The 17,395-nt window shown below is 47.0% G+C and overlaps 1 protein-coding gene across 3 annotated transcripts in view; it reads right to left on the minus strand.

Moving 5' to 3' along the window:
• MAP7D3 (MAP7 domain containing 3) overlaps window positions 1-17,115 on the minus strand; it is a 34,110-nt gene extending 16,995 nt beyond the window's left edge. For 2 of the 3 annotated variants that reach the window (XM_063313306.1, XM_063313304.1), the window contains exons 1-8: window positions 16,969-17,115; window positions 9,709-9,804; window positions 9,191-9,271; window positions 7,050-7,213; window positions 4,806-4,917; window positions 4,469-4,489; window positions 2,715-2,816; window positions 1,279-1,377 (exon numbers count right to left, since the gene is read on the minus strand). In XM_063313306.1, the coding sequence (XP_063169376.1) occupies window positions 1,279-1,377; window positions 2,715-2,816; window positions 4,469-4,489; window positions 4,806-4,917; window positions 7,050-7,213; window positions 9,191-9,271; window positions 9,709-9,804; window positions 16,969-17,053 (760 nt within the window). In that variant the 5' untranslated portion in view covers window positions 17,054-17,115. The remainder of the gene's footprint in view (window positions 1-1,278; window positions 1,378-2,714; window positions 2,817-4,468; window positions 4,490-4,805; window positions 4,918-7,049; window positions 7,214-9,190; window positions 9,272-9,708; window positions 9,805-16,968) is intronic. The other variant, XM_063313305.1, reaches the window with a different exon arrangement.
• Window positions 17,116-17,395: the final 280 nt, after the last annotated feature.

A 17,395-nucleotide genomic window follows, 5' to 3' on the forward strand; every position in this document is an offset into this window, starting at 1 on the left:
ACAATCTTGTCTTACCAAATACCTGTTCCACTCCCCAAATTAAAAAAAAAGCAACGCACACTGCATTTACTTGTTGGATAGGTTATTTTCAAGCATCAAGGGGAAAAAAGGCTAATTTAAATCAGCAATGTCCAATGTCTTACACTGTATTTTTTAAAACTAAGCAGGCATAGTTGCTTGGTTATAGATTAAAATTTAGCTCTGTTGAATCTAATAAACCGAACCCTTCACATTCTAGTCCAGGAACAAAGATCTGCTCCTGTGTTCTGCAGGTCTACTGCCAAGGAAGTATAAAACTATTTCAGGAGATCTTTTCATATGCAGGTAGTTCTCCACTTATGACCATTCATTTAGCAACTGTGTGAAGTTACGACGGCACTGAAAAAAGTGACTTGCGACCGGTCCTCGCACTTACAACCATCGCAGCGTCCCTGCAGTCACATGATCAAAATTCAGGCACTTGGCAATCAGCTTGCACTTACGATGGTTGCAGTATTCTGGGGTCACGAGATTACCATTTGCAACCTTCCCAGTCGGCTTCTGACAAGCAAAGTCAATGGGGGAAGCCAGATTCGCTTAATGACTGCGGTAATTTGCTTTAAAAAAGTGGCAAAAAAGGTTGTAAGATCAGGTGTGACGCACTTAACATCCGCCTCGCTTAGCAACAGAAGTTCCAGTCCCAACTGTGGTCGTAAGTCAAGAACTACCTGTATACCAATCAAAATACACACTGAAAGGTTATGTGGAGAACATATCTAGCCAAAGGTAGGTCTCTCTCTGTGTAGTGGCATGCTTTCAGGTAAATGGTGACCAACTGGCAGCATATTATGCCAGATCAATAATGCTGGCTCTCAATTCATATATTGTTTATACAAACCGCAGGCTTCAACTCAGCTGAAACAGAGGGCCTAGAGGCAGTGACGAGACCACCAGGCCCAAATGCATACTTCTGTATCACAGCTAGATATACTCATATATTTGATGATTTGTAAAAGAACTAAATTTTTTAAAAGGTCTGGCAGAAATCAAATTGTGACCAATTCAAATGGCTTTACAGCATAATTTTCAACCCCCCTTATACAGGTGGGGCACAACTAAGATGCACAAATCGAATTTGCAAAGACTCACTCATCGCTTAGCCCCTCCTGAGGACGACTCACTAACGTAAAATATTCCTGCACAGTTTCTATTTATTTTGATAAACCTCCTGTGGGATATACAGAGAAACGAAACAGTGCTCATTATTAGCCGATTTCTGAAAACGCTTCTTTGCTGCACCTTTCTGCTCTGTTTGTAAAGCGTTGGGCAGGGCTTGCTCAGAATTCACAGAACTTCTGTTATTCAGCCTGTTTAATGAAGAGCTCCTTTTAGCTGATCCTGCAAGGGAAAAAAAAATCATGGAATTGTTAGCTTGGCAAACATCAACACGCGATATCAACAAAGGAGATTCTTAAGACTGACAGAGGATCGCCACTCTGCTCGACTGGGATTATAGTCCAGATGACCCCACTGGTGTTTGAAGCACGAAGCCCTTTGATTAATCCGGAGAGCAGTGATTCCTGGACTAGGTGGCTTTGATGACGCAACCCGTTTAGCTCAGCTCATAAAAAGCATAATTTGTAAGAACTCTCTGATGACAGCACTGTGGGCCATGAGGCTCATAAAAGCTCTTCTTTACTGACACACCGTTGAGGGGAAGAGCGCATGCTTTGACTGCAGGAGATAGTAGGCCAATATCCCAACTATTCAAGGTAGGATTGGGAAACGCTGCGGTCTAAACCACACCTACGGAGGAGGACAGGGAATTTAGACGTCTCTGTGGCGAAGTACATGGCACCACACAGCAGCAGTGAGCTGGGTCTGAGCTGGGCGAGATCCCCTTATTCTCAGGAACAGATACCTCCTTCTCCCATGTCACAACCACGTTAGGTGAGGGCTTCCTTGGAAGGCAGCAGAAGGGTTTCCTGAAGTTTAACTGCAACACAGGAAGGTAACTGGGGAATGGGATGCCGCAGTAAAGGAGGAACAAGACTTCTGAGCCATTCTCACTCCATCCCCATTAGTTTCTTCCTATCCTTTTTAAACGGCTATATGTTATGTTGGCGTGGGGGAACCATCGCTGGCTAAGGGGGCTTAAAAGAGGCCGCCTGCTTCTGCTGTAAACAGACCGCAACACCTATTGTCGAGGTGCCATACGTTGGAGCATAGTCCTATTTACAGAGAGGGGGATACGGCACGCTATCAACATAGGCCAGGATGAAACTGCTCACAGGTTACTCCATCTCATCTTCGCACATGAGGAGGATGGCAGGCGAAGAAATCCATCGCTGCTGTCCTTTGGTTTCAAACAGGCAACAAGAAGTCAGATTTGGAGAAGAAAGAATCGCCACCGCTTTGTAAGAAAGCTGTCTGATGTTAGATCTGGTGAAGCACAGCATGCAGATTCGGAGGGGTGGATGGGAGAGGGGGTGCGTGAAATCATGGGCCATGATTGGCTTTCTGAACCCCAGAGTGGCGTGGAGGGTCTGGGAAGGGTTTACCACTGTTCTTCTGTTCTAAGAGACGTCACATCCAGCAACCGTTGGGTTGGAGGTGCGCCAGGTTCACTGGATTAACGAAACGGGTAGAAGGCGTTTGAGGGCGACTTTAGGTGGTCGAGGGGCTGCAAAGGAGGGATGGTGGGTCTTGCCTCTGCTCTCGAGCCTGCTCCCTACCTTGGCTGGAAGAACTGAGGAGTGCTGCTGAGGACGAGAGGCGCTTGTGGAGGACCGTTTCAGGTTGCTTGAGGTTCACGGCGGAAGTAGAGCGCTTGCTGGCTGAAGAAACATGATTATTTTAGTATCCTCTCTTCTGGCAAGGCATTCCCTGCCAGGATGGATGGATGGATGGGTCAATCAATAGGACGCTCTGACATTCATCACAACCTAACAAATTCAGGAGCATCTCTCTCTCTCTCTCTCTCTCACACACACACACAGAGGTAATGCTATACACACACACACACACACAGTAGCTAATGCTATACACACACACACACACACACACACACATACATATACATATACACATACATACATACATTAGCTAATGCTCCTGCATTTGTTAGGTTGTGTTGAATGTCAAGGCATCCTGATGATTCTAACACACAGAAGTGCCTCCTATTTTACAAGTTTCGTTAAACATTCCTAGTGGGAATCATGGACTAGATCAGAGGTAAGTGCAGAGCGCTGCAGCAAAGCAACTCAGATGGTTTTATTGTTAATAAGAGAGCAGCAGCAAATTTCTTTTAAAACCGTCTATCCCGAAATTCTCAAATCAAAGGATGCCCTTCTCATTTTAAAATGGAAAACTGTTCTTGTCAGCTTATAAGAGACCCACATCAAGCCTTCGGGATTTAGATTAGAAGAGCGTGGTGAAATGAATCTGCTGTAAGCAAGCCACTGAGGTTTGACCTGGAACAAAAACCAGCCGATTTTGTCCACCTAACAAATCCCGTTAGTCTGGAACAGGGTTTCTCAACCTTGGCCGCTTTAAGATGGGGGGACTCCAACTCCCATGCTGGCTGGGGAATTCTGGGAGTTGAAATCCCCCCATCTTAAAGCGGCCAAGGTTGAGAAACTTTGGTCTAGAGCAGGCAGAGAACGTAGAACTAATAAGGAAAGAATAAGGAACAAAATCTTTCTAGGAAAAAAAGCTGCAAAAACATCTACACTAGTGTGTTAGAGAAAAGCAACACCTTTTGAGAAATCCATCATCAAAACCTAAGAAAAAGAAAAGGAAGAAAGTATTTCTTTCCCTTGTAAGATCTGGCTGGCTGGCTGGTGTTCTTAGCAGAGGGAGAACTGCAAGCGGGCTAACCAGAATGGGATTGCCCCAGAAGCGCCTTGTCTCCCCCCCACCTTCTGAAGCAAAACAAGAAATTGTTCGGTAACCCCCACTTCTTGTTTCATTTCACACAACAAGAAACTACGACTTTTTTCTCTTGGATACGGCACTCAGTGCTGCGCTCAAGAACGAAACAATTATTCTCTCATCTGAGAGGAATTCTAGGGACTGGGGGCATCTGTGGGCTGTGTGAGCGTGAGGAAATCTGATGGCGGGCATGGCATCGTGACTGGCAAGCTCTGACACGCTGCCTGGTGGATGCCCCTGCTAGGGACCCAAGGGGCATATAAGAACAGCCTATCTGTGGCTGTTGCTCTGTGATGCGTTGCCAAGCAAGGCTCTCACACAGACATCTGTTTTTCCCTGAAACAATTTCTGGCTGGCAGAGAGAGATGCCAACTGATAGCATGCAAGCAACTGCCCCTGTACAGAACACAATGCTGTGCAGATTAGAAAAAGGCAGCGAGGCACTGAAGGCCAACACACAGGACGAGCTTGTGCAGAAGGGCAAATGCCTGGGCAGGTGAGTTAATTAAAATGAGAGCAGGCAGGCAGGCAGGTAGATCATTCCAAAGGAACCCACCTTCAGCCACAGCTGGTGCTTCTGTGGAAGAAAAATTAATAGGCTCATGTCACAAATCGACAACAGCATTCAAAAGAGACATGAGAGATTGGGTAGGATTTGTGCTCAGCCTTCTTAAACGATTAGCAACCGGAGGGTAGTTAATTGTCCTTGTTTTTAAAAGGTATTTGTTATACTGGAGAGTTTTAGGCTGCACTATTTGATTCAAATCCTCCCAGTATGCCAAGACCGAACCCTCTGTCTCAGCCTTCCCAACCCGGCATGCTCAAAATGCATGAGCATCACTTCCCTAGAGCATTCCAGACAGAGAGCGCATCGCTGAGACCTCGGGACCCACCTGCCTTCCCGTTGGGATCTGTCATGGAGCCGCTCCACGACCATCGCTTTTGCCGCGTGTCCAGCCGCTGGCTGCGCTCCAACGTTCGATGCACCACGGCTTCGTAATGCTCCTATAGATCAAACCACCTCTGGAATTAGGTTGCGAGAACTATTACTGCCCGTGGAAAAGCAGAGAATCGTTCCCCCGGGAGCTGATTATTAACCAAAGGCCTGCTTTTACTTTATGCCACTAATTAGAATTCAAAAGGCAACCCAAAGACTGCAGGCACTGATTAGCCGTAATCTTGCCAATAAACAGCATTTGCTCCAACATGCACGTGTTCAGCTATTATGTGGCAGGAGGCTTGATGGATTAGCAAATCCACTCCTGCTGTTTGTATAATTTCTTGCACTAGTGCCACACAATGGTTCCATATGCCAGCTTATCCTCCTCGGCCTGGGAAGATTATTACTAGCAGGTGCATTTGGGGGGGGACTTCACTTCAAAATACAGAAATACCCAGAATTACTAACGATTCAGAATTGATTCTATTTAAAGGAATGCTAAAATCCAAGACTCTCACAGAAAGTCTGAAATTCAATCAATAACAAATTCAATCACAAATCAGATGGATTTCCACTTGACAAAACACTTCTGCACTGACTGGAATGCGACAAACAATTCACGGACAACTTTTCAACCATCAGGTTTTAGGAAATTCCACTGACTGGCACAAGAAAGAAAATATGGCATGTGACCCCTGTTGCAAGCAGAATTTGATGATATACAGGAAATGTCTCAATGGCTGGCACGTGGCTGCCTCTTTCATCCGCTTATAATCTTCCCTATGCCAGACAAGTAAGAGCTCACCACTGTATTTTTATGACTTTGTTTATTATTCTCACCAAAAGGCTGTCATGTCAGTGGAAACTTTTAGCCACCTAATATGACTAGGAACTACAGGCTGCCTAATATTGCCTATCACCAAACACTCCTGTTCAAGGATTAATAATTAGAATTAGCTGATTAGTTATCAATTTGAATTCAGTGATCTTCTTCAAAACAAATGCCCCAGAAGTGGGAATGATTCAATTAAAAATATGGGAAGTCTTCTGAATGTTTACCTGGCAGCTGCACAAACATTGCGATCAGTAGAATAAGGGAAGCTGATATAAATGCAGAATGTGCCAGGGAGATGCTGAGAGTAACTACAGTGAAGTGACAATCTTAAGGAAGGAAGAGCTGCAAAGCTTCAATCAGGAGGCTGCCTCAGGCAGGATTAATGAGATGTGGACAGACGTACATCGCAGAATATTAAGTCTGCACACCGAAACAGCCAAGCTGAACTGAATCGTCCCAGCCAGAGTGAAGAGCTAGCTGATATGAACGCCAATAAAGCAAAGCTGAGTAACCCCACCTGCCCACTACCTTTCAAACAAAAATGCATCAACCACAGTCGAAATGCTTGTAGTCGGTCATTCACAGGGCAATCTACCCAGCATCACCGCCAGATATCCTTACTACTGGTGTTCAATGTGCTGTAGCGCGAAGGGGTTGGAAGACGACTGGGAAGAACTCGGTTCAGGTCCACCCTCAGCTATGGAAGGTCTGTGAGTGACTGTGGACCAGTCCCTTCCAGCCCAACCTACCTCACAGGGCTGCTGCTGGGGAATAAAAAAAGGTGGAGGCAGCGTGTTGGAAGCTGCCCATATTCCGGAGGGCAGGGTGTGGGGGGGAGAGAGATTCCACTAGGATGAAAGGGGGAATTGTGGATATTACAGGTAGTCCTCACTTAACAGCCTCTCGTTTAGTGATGGTTCGGACTATGATGGTGCTGAAAAAAACCCAACAACTTATGACCGGTCCTCACACTTATGACCACTGCAGCATCCCCGCAGTCACATGTTCATGGTTTGGGCGCTTGGCAACCGGTTTGCATTTATGACTGTTGCAGCATCCTGTGGTCAGGCGATTGCAATTTTCAACCTTCCCGGCCAGCTTCTGGCAAGCAAAATCAGTTGGGGACCCTGTGATTTGCTTAACAACTGCAGCAAAAAGGTCATAAAATTGGGTTGGATTTGCTTAATGGCTGCTCCGCTTAGCAACCAAAATGCAGGTTCCAATTGTGGTCATTAAGCGAGGACTACCTGTAAATGCCTGTGTCCAATTTTATCTGAGATGCCAATTATTATTTGCCTCAGCTCAAAGCTCAACACCAGGGTTAACTTATCTTAGTCACAACAACATTAAGCTGCACAGTACTTTTTCCTCTTCGATCTTCTGCTTTCTTTTCTGTTCCACAGCAGCCCTTCTCTGTTGCTCTCTCAGCTTCTGCTCCCTCAGCCTCTTCTGTTTTTCTTCCATTTGCTTTTCATACTGCAGCTTTGCTTTCTTCTCCTTCTCCAATAACTGTGTTTCTTTGGCAGCTGTAGATTTCACCAAAAGGACAGAAACATGAAATGCTACAAAGACCAGAAGGGGAAAATGTATGATGCTGGCCACTGCAAAAACAACCCCCCCAGAGTTTTATAGCAGTCCAAAAGAGAGCAACAGAGACAGAGAGTCACACTGATCAGATGTTGTATGTTCAATCAGCTCCAATTGGAGCAGAAGGCTTGCCAGAATCCACCTTATCTGCCTGAGGTCAAGGAAGAACAGAGAAAAAGAATCCAGCGCTCGTTTTACGCCAGTGATGCACTTTTACTACAATCCAAAACTTCAAGTCAGATCTAACTAGACAACCACATCCCAAGGAGAAGGTGAAGCCAGTCCAACTCCCTAGGCCAGTGTTTCTCAGCCTCGGCAACTTGAAGAGGGGTGGACTTCAACTCCCAGAATTCCCCAGCCAGCGATGCGAGTTGAAGTCCACCTCTCTTCAAGCTGTTGAGGTTGAGAAACACTGGCCTAGACATTCTGCAGAGTTATTTTTCTCATGGCAAAACTGTGCCCCTTTTTGCAGGGAAGGGAATGGAACTGGCCTTTTCTGCATGGAATGGAGTCAGGCAGAAGTGAAGAAGCAGAGTCTGGATCGACTCTCCCAAGCCAGTCCTCCTTGAGGGAAGGTGACTACGCCACTGTATGGAATATTTTGGCCTCCTGCAGCCTAAACTTTTGTTACCCTTCCATTAGCCCAGTGTTTCTCAGCCTTGGCAACTTTAAGATGTGTGGCCTTCAATATATATATGGCTGGCTGGGGAATTCTGGGAGTTGAAGTCCTCATACCTTAAAGTTGCCATGGCTGAGAAACACTGCACTAACCTATAAGAATCACAGAGGCCTGCTTGTCTGCTTGGCCTATAGACAAAGAATTAACTATCGTGGCCAGTGATATTAGTTGCTGCATGCCAGGGATCAAGATCTGTCTCAGACACAACAATACGAGAGACTCCGGAAACGGATGCTAATTTCCATCTCCACTGAGCTCAGCTGGGACCACCTTTTCCGAAATCCTCTGCTAACGTGGCCAGAGGCAATTCCAGGAGTCGCAGTCCCAACATCCATGAAGGGAAACAACGGAGGAAGACTCGCTGACAAAGGGTTACCTGGTGCCATTTGAGCTGCCCCATCCCTCCTGCTTACCCTCCAGCTAGGATCAAGGAGCAGAGGAGAAAATGTATTTCAACAGATTTCTTAAAAAGGGTTCTTTGGGTCACTTGCAGGAACCTCTTTTTTTTTTTTTTTTTTAAAGCAACTGCAATGGCTTAGGCACATAGGTTCAGTGCAAAGTTAGTCACAAAACTCCCTCTGGAATCAGAAGAAAGAGATTTGTTGCTGCAATCTGGAAGATGTCAACCCAAGAATACGCTTAGCCAAAGCTCCACTTAGCCCTGGGTCTGGAGCATCAGCCTTCGAGGAGACCCTTCCCATTTGAAGGTTCCTCCTTATGACAGGAGCCATCACCGGCACGCGGTTGGAAAGCAAAGCCTCAACCTCGCACTACAGAACTGTCTTCTTGATCTTGCAATGAGGGATTAAACGGTGATTCCCGGACCAGGATGCCCTGATTTGCAAACCCCGCACCCAACCAAATTCTAGATCAGAATAAAACTATTCTCCGGGTTTGCTATTTCAGGCTGTTCTAGTTCTTAGATCAACAAGGCATTAAAATGTTTAAAAATGCAAACGGCAGGATGTAATGGATTTAGCAATGTATAGTTTGGATTAAATGCCCTTTAGAGACACTCATTTTGCCAAATAAACTGTACATTTAAAACTGTATTTGCATGTATGCAAGTACTTAACAAACCACACCTATGAAGGTGGAAACCGGAAGACAAATGCACGTGAATTGAAACAGGTCATAAAAAGCCTGCCCCTCCCACCAGCCGCTGCCATCGTACGCATTCGTGCAACAGGGTATTAAAAACCTGTGTATGCACAAGCTTTATTAGCTATGGCCATACCATGCTGCTTGTCTTGCTCTTCTCTGCGTTCCCTGGCAAGCCTCTGCCTTTCTTCTGATTTCAGGAGAGAACCATCCAGCACTGTAAAAGACAGAAAATTCAAATGCTTTGCACACTGGACAGTCTTAGGGAAGCAAGGGACCAGCTCCTACAAAACATGCAGCTCTGCATCCTTGCACAAGGATGCCACATTCTTGTGCAAGGATACCTACTGGTGCTTAACACAAATGGCTGTGCCAATGTAGTTTCTAACTCACTGGAGTAAACCTTAATTCACTTTTTTTTCTTGCATTATACATCGTTATTAAAAGGACACACAAACCAGGAAAGCTGTTCTCCACATTACAAGAGGATGCTTTTGCTGGCCTGGTACTACAGACTTCCATTCGTCTAATTTCTGAAAGATTCTTCGAAAATTAGAACAGGAATTAACACTTCTGAGCAAGTATGCACTGAATGCCAAGAACGGCCACCAAGGGCAATATGCAGAGCGGTTATTCTAAAAGCATGGATTTTACCTGGTTTCGATTTTGTGCTTATTGGGGACTGGAGTGAAATAGTGCTAACACCACTCTGGTTCCTTCTTTCATCCGCCAACGCCTGGGCTGCAGCCACTGTTAAGAAAAACACCATACCTTGTTGAACCTGCAACCTGCCAGCTGGGTACTACAGAGACTTGTCTGGATGACACTATTCAAATCTGCTTTTTGTACAGGAAAGTAGCCCCAAATCCAGAGTTTATACCTCTAAAATCCTTTCTCTGAAAGATCAAACTCTATACCCTTTGACGGTTTGAAGGTCATTGTATTTGGCTGGGTCCATGGCAATCTGGGTTAGAGCGGGGATTAGCGCAGGGTTTTGAATTTTGTTCTGACATAAAGAAAATTATGGGTATTAACGATGGGTCCACGCAGCCCCACATCTGCGGATCAGCTTGTTTCCACAGCTGACATGAGCCAAAACACAGGAAGTCACCATACACCCCTCCATCTGAAGACGCTGAACCCACCCAGGAATCGAGGCATCAAAATAAGGCAAAGTCTGAAAACTTGCAAGTTTGGTGACTCTAAATTATTGCCTTGCTTTTCTGTTGTCTTTTTCATCAACTGACATGGTTCAACCCTCATTCCCAGACATTGAACCACAAGCATCCTCATCTTTTCGAACCGACCCAACAATGAAGGTGAGGAGACAGGGAGGGAGGGAGGGAGGGAGGGGAGGAGGAGACAGACCTCATAACCTGTTCTGCCCTCTCCTATTTTGACCCTGGAGGATATATCAACTCATGCCCCCATCTTCACATTCTGAAGACAGGCTGTAATTTACACCCCTTCAAAAGTTCTTCCATACGCATTTTTTAAAAAGATGGCTTTTCCACCCTTTAATGTATCCTGAATTTTCAAATAAATCTATTGATGTAGGGCAACCCGGTTAACGGAGGCCATGCGAAAATAATTACCCTGAACTGTTCAGGAGATGGAAACTAGAAATCTAAAATTTACACCAGTCAACCACAATTAAACAGCTTTAGATGGCCTCTCATTTTGGAGGAAAAGGTTCTCTTCCGTAGCTGATCAAAAGATCCAAAGATTTATAATCAACATGGGGGATTCTGCAAAAGCAACTTGGTTCCTTACCACCAATTGTACCTTTCCCTCTCAGCACGGAAAAACACAAGGATGGAAGGAAAGAAGCCTGTTTCTCCTCTCCATGACAACCTGATCTGTCATGGCAATTATCATTCTGAGACGGCATCTGAGAGCAACCATCTCAAGTGTTCAATCCCAATTGAAATAATTGGCAATGGCTGCTAATTCCAGTGTCTCTGGACTGTCGCTATTCTTTCAAATCAAATCTCTGCTGCAGCTCTTGACCAAAAGGGTAGGACAATTCTATAGAAACACAGCACCATGGCTTCTTTTAAACAGTAGTTCTGGAATTACTGAATATACTGCAACAAATATTTGACTACATATGCACACCCACCCATGCTCTTTTTTCGTTACTGTCACCAGGAAAGCCATATAGTTCTTTTGGGGAATCGGCCATGAATTCCACATTTGTCTTGTATTATGCACACAAAGCACTCAGGACTAAAAGCCTTGTGTGGGCAGCTGGGCTGTGGACTACACAGGATGCAAAACTAACGCAAGTATGAAGAGCCATGAACTGGGTTCAAGGTCCATCTGTTTTAGGTTCGTATTAGAAAGGCAGGTGTTCCATCCTCACTCCCAGTATACAGTCCCAAATGAGAAACAGCTGCATGACACTGGAAGATTAAACTACAAGTTTTAAACAACTAAAAGAGTTTACAGTAATGGACAAGGGAGATATGCAAGCAGAGTGGAAAAACCCTGTCTGAAAATTGGAGGATCCAACGACCATTTCACTTGCTACATTCTGTGAAGCAGATTATCGTAGACTGATAGCTCTTTCTCCCAGCTTCTCAGATTTGCCAAGCATCTTGAGAGTTTAAGTGAACTCCCTCCACAGATTTGCCTTTGTCCAGAGGGGGAAATTTGTTAACTTCTGTTAAAACAAAGAGAGGGGAAGTAGAACAGCTAGCATTTTCATACCAAGTTCCTTTGTGGAGGAACAACGGAGTGAAAAATATTCAAAGGTAACCCCAGAGAACCATTATGAGAATATTGCTTGAAGAGACCATCAAAACCAAAATAAATAAATTTTGTTTGTAAAACTTCCCTCACAAGTCTGGAAAGCTATTGCACCATTTCAGTTAACAATACTGGACACAGAGTTCTGTGAATTAATATAAACTAAAGATTCCTACTGCGTGTTCACAGTACAGATCTGGTTAAGAGTATACTAACCACTAACGTTCATTCAGATTTCAGGGATTTTATGCAAAGTTTTATAATGCATCAGTATGAAAATGTCAAGCCTCAACTGTTTGAACCCTAATGAACTGTTTGAACCCTGACCCACAGAGATCAAGCCCAACATGACCTTAGTTTTAATTCACAGCACTAACTCCAACGATGTTGCTTGAACCTCATTCTTAACCACGCACAGTACGCAACCACCACTCTCACAGCAGCACTGTCGACTACTGCACAATGCTGCAATGGATCGCCACCCAGGTTTTGTCTCACAACAGCCCTACCAGTGTCTCTCAACCTCAGCAACTTTGAAATGTCTGGACTTCAGCTCCCAGAATTCCCCAGCCAGCTATGCTTTGCTGGCCAGGGAATTCTGGGAGCTGAAGTCCAGACATCTTAAAGTCGCTGAGGTTGAGAGGCACTGGGCCACAGAATGACGCAGCACTGAAGGCACTGCCAATTCTTGCCAGGGAAGACCCAATCCATTATCTTCTGAGACCTGTGGCACAACGGTGAAGGTGCTGGACTAGGACCAGGGAAATCCACATTCCAGTTCAACCACAAAAACTCACTGGGTGATTTGGGGTCAGTCCAACCTAGTCACAATATTGCTGTAGGAGAAGGGAATGCTTTATATGCCCCTTGGAGCCTCTGAACGAAAGGCAGCGCATCAATCCAACAAACAAACGTTCCCATGCAAAACGTGCACTTAAGGATGGATGCTAAAGTCGGATCAGAAACAAAGACGCAGGGACATTTTTTGAAACAAGGAGTCTTATTCTTGCATATAGTCCTGAGGTGCCAAGTCTTTCCTGCTTTCATGCCCGTTTTACTTCCCTGGTCTCAGGATAGGGAAGGGGGCTCTCTTCCTCTCCCCCCCCATATGAAAACCCACTGAAACCTTTTCCTCCTAAGTGATGCTTGTTCTCAAGTTTCCAGGCACACCATTGTTGAGCGCGCCTGGTTCCGCTACCCCAGCCCCAAAGGCCCTGAGACAATAGAACCCAGCACTGCGTATCACAACCAGCACCAGGCAACTCCAAAACCACAATTCCGTCTCTCTAGAGACTCAATAATGCCTCTGTTATGCAGGATGCATTTGAACCCCTGCTCCACTTGTTTCTTGATAAGCCAATTTCCCCTTATATTTCTCATCAGGCACTACAATTTGTAAGATTTCATGGTTGCAGTTCAATCTTTGTGCTGTTTCTCCGAGAATGATGATGAAATATAGAGATCTCTACTGAGACATACCCATTGGTCCACCATGGCTGGGTCTCCTGTCTGACCAAGCAGGGGATCCAACTCAAAATGTATTAACAATTTAACAGGGGTTATGTTAATGTATTTATTGAGGAAAGATAAAATAATTGTTCTTGGTCAGCTGCGTTGTACAACATGCGATCCCCCCCCCATGTTTGTAAACCATTTTCTAGAATCTTTTGCAGTTTGCCTGTTGCTCGCAGAATTAAGAAGTCCCAGCAATGGAATAAACCATCCTATAGGAATAGGCAGGAGCCAGTATTGGAAGAATCAAAAGACTCCACCATACATTACTTCACCAACTCAGGAGTATACCATGTATATCACTTCACATTTTATCAAGCTTATCTGCTCAGCAACGGCTTGTGGATTGGTTGCGTAGCTGCATGGAAGTAAACGAAGAGGTATTAAATCAGTACAGTTCCCAAAAGGTGGGTTTACTCTTTCAAGAGATGAGGAAAGGTTAGCATCTGTGCTGAGCACCAAATGCATAAAAAAATAAAAGGCAGAGGATGTAAAAGTTTGTCCTCTAACAGAAAGGACAGACAATAGGCAGGGATTAATGTTTTTATTATGTTCCTGCACTTGAAATAACACATCTTTGCTTTAATCCAGTGTTTCTCCATCTTGGCAGCTTGAAGATGTGTGGACTTCAATTCCCAGAATTCCCCAGCCAGCCAATTCCCTTGCTGGCTGGGGAATTCTGGGAATTGAAGTCCACACATCTTCAAGCTGCCAAGGTGGAGAAACACTGCTCTAATCCATACAATTTGAGTCAAGTGGAACTCCATATCTTCTGGTTTGCTAACACACCCACTAAACTGAACTTTTAAGTGAATACAAAGAGTTAAGAGAAATACATTCACAATGGAAAGAACTGCAAAAAAACCTAGATAGAAGGTATGACATCTGTGACGAGGTATCAATTTCTTCCATTAAAAGCCACTGGGAGGTGTCACCATTTGGAAAACAGTAATAACCCTGGAGAAATGTTACACCTTCCCCACAGCCCACTCTTCTCCTTTCCACCTCACTTTGCTATTAATGAAATAAAAAGACACCAGGATTACCAAGCACAAAGCTTTTGTACCATATGCACTTTTGCTGAAGACTTCACAGAAATAACATCACCCCCCCCCCATTTCTCACAGGAGGAGCAAAAAAATTCACAGGGCGTTTTTCCAATTTGTCTGTTGCCAAGTATTTAAATTCTGGAAAGTGAAGGGCCAGACTTGATTTAAATCAGAAGACAGGAAGACGACCACAATCTAGACAGAGCCATCTGCTCTTAGACTGAGTTCCCTGCTTGTAAGATGGGAATAAATGTTGTTGTTTATTCGTGTAGTCGCTTCCGACTCTTCGTGACTTCATGGACCAGCCCACGCCAGAGCTTCCTGTCGGTCGTCAACACCCCCAGCTCCCCCAGGGACGAGTCCGTCACCTCTAGAATGTCATCCATCCACCTTGCCCTTGGTCGGCCCCTCTTCCTTTTGCCCTCCACTCTCCCCAGCATCAGCATCTTCTCCAGGGTGTCCTGTCTTCTCATTATGTGGCCAAAGTATTTCAGTTTTGCCTTTAATATCACTCCCTCCAGTGAGCAGTCTGGCTTTATTTCCTGGAGGATGGACTGGTTTGATCTTCTGGCAGTCCAAGGCACTCTCAGAATTTTCCTCCAACACCACAGTTCAAAAGCATCGATCTTCCTTCTCTCAGCCTTCCTTATGGTCCAGCTCTTGCAGCCATTTGTTACTACAGGGAACACCATTGCTTTAACTATGCGGACCTTTGTTGTCAGTGTGATGTCTCTGCTCTTAACTCTTTTATCGAGATTTGTCATTGCTCTTCTCCCAAGCATTAAGCGAATAAATACGACACCTTAATTCACTTAGGGGTCACAGCAATTCCAAAGCAGCGGCAGCCATCGCACCATCGACAAGCAATAAACGGATCAGAATGCGTAACAGCGGCTTTAATGAATAAGACCAAAGGCCCACCCAGGTCAGCATCCTTTCCAAAAGGTCAACCAGGTGCTACAGGATGAGGCCCTCTCCTGCAGCTGTTGTCCAGTAAGTATTTAGGTGGTAATGTACAGGGCTGTGCACCTCTGGATACAAAGGTGAAAAGATGCTCCAGGACATGAACACCTGTCTGCAGCTCCTTATAGGGGCCACGCCTTTCCTTGAGGCGCGCAGCCACCTTCCACAGTGCTCCGTGATTCCCAGAAGACACTTTGTTTACAGAACTGCAGACCGGTGTTACGTTTGTACCTCCACCTGTTCTGAAGCGCCTTTTTCGTCTCACATGCCAAACGCTGCACAACTCTAGTCATTGTAGCCCTGATGATCAGCCACTATTGGCGGATTTATTCTTTTGCTAAGGTGAGATGATGCCTCACAGAGTTAAAAATACTTGCCAACTAACGCTGAGCCTGATCTGCCAGGAAATCAATACTGCAGCAAGAAAAGAAACATATAGTTGACCCCCCCCCCCACTAACTGACATAGCAAGTAGGATTTTGGTTTTAATCAGACAGGAACTGAACTGTAGCACAGTGCTGCAGATTTCTAAACAAACCCTGGGAAGCAGAAACAATCCAGAGGTCTGCCCAGAGAAGCTGGGGGAGAGGAGACCGTGCACGTAGCTTATCTATTGGTCTTCCGACTGCAGCAGAGAAAAATAGGACTTCAGATGCAAACAGACTCCCAGGCTCTCTTTTAAGGCCTGGATGGGGGGCGGGGGGAAGAGCAGTGGGATGATATTGATGCCAGGGCGGGAGATCTCCCCTGGAGCTAAGGAAATGCCACGGTATCTTTTGTCCGCCAAATAGAGGTGAAGAGAGCGAAGGTAGGGTGGGAGGCCAGGCGGAAGAGGAGGTACTTCCAGCCAACAAAAGGGGAACCTCCAGCATTTTGCTGTGGGGGGGGGGAGGTTGAGAGCTGTGGATGGGTGTAAGGGCAGTGCAGGCAGCTGGAGATTGGGAAATAGGAAGAAGGGTGGTGATGAATGACTAACGGGCAAGGGAGCTGAAATAGGACTAAAAGATGAAGAGGGAGGGGGAGAAAACCCTGAAATGGGGGTTAAGGGGCAGGAGGTTGTGTGAACCCGAGTGCCTGTGATGACAGTGGGGAAAAGATGAGTGAAAATCAGTATAAAGGGGGGGGTGCAGGGGTAGGAAAGGTTTTCGTGGGGAAAAGGGGAAAATGGGAGGGATGAAAGGGGAGCCGTCAAATTAAGGGTCTCACCGTGGACCCCCCCACAGCCCCCCTCCCAAGCCAGTCCCCCACAGCCCGGCCCTCCCAGAGTGCTGAACTACGAGCCCCATCAGGCACTGCAGAGAGTACCATGCCCCCCATCCTATCCCAGCCCCCCCCGAGCCTTGCGGAGGCCTCGGCCGACAGCCCCAGCCCCACCCCCGAGCGGGCTGAACTACAACCCCCCCGCCCGCACGGGGGCTAACAGGATGATGGACCCTGTAGTCCGGCCGCTCGCAAGGCCGGGGCAGAGGGATCCAGAGCGCTCCGGCGGCAGGCGAGGCGGCAACTGGGGCGGGGGGGCGGAGGGGAAGACCCCCCCAGGAAGGGGCCACGAGGGAGGGCGAGGAGAGTTTCAGGGGTAAAATGGGGGGCGGCGAGGAGGAGGGGAGGGGGGGCGGCAGGCCCCGCCCGACTGGCTCACCCATCTGCTCCCGCAGCCCCTTCAGCGTCGGGGGCGGCGGCGCGGGGACCCCGGGAGGCGCCCCGCCGCCGCTCCCCTCCGCCATCTTCGCCCCCCGAGCGGGCCGGCGGGCGGACGACAGGCAGCCCCGCGCTCGGTCGCTCGCCTCACCGGCAGACGATGCTCCGCCGCCGCCGGCGCCGCCTCAGGCCGGTGGCGCGGAACCGCCGAGGGGACGCGGGGACGGCGGCGGGCGCGACGCGCAGGCGCGGGAGAGGCCACGCCCCGGAGCCCTTTCGCCGGGGGCGGCGGAGGAGGGCGCATGCGCGCGCCCGAGGCTCGGGCGTTCGGGTAGCTTCGCCTCCGGCCGGGCGGGTAACGAGTCCTCAGGCTGGCCGAGGGAGCAACGCGCCTGCGCGAGGAGGGAGCCTCGGCTGCGCGCCGCGGG

This window comes from Candoia aspera, chromosome 12, assembly GCF_035149785.1.
Source record: "Candoia aspera isolate rCanAsp1 chromosome 12, rCanAsp1.hap2, whole genome shotgun sequence".
Lineage (NCBI taxonomy): Eukaryota > Metazoa > Chordata > Lepidosauria > Squamata > Boidae > Candoia > Candoia aspera.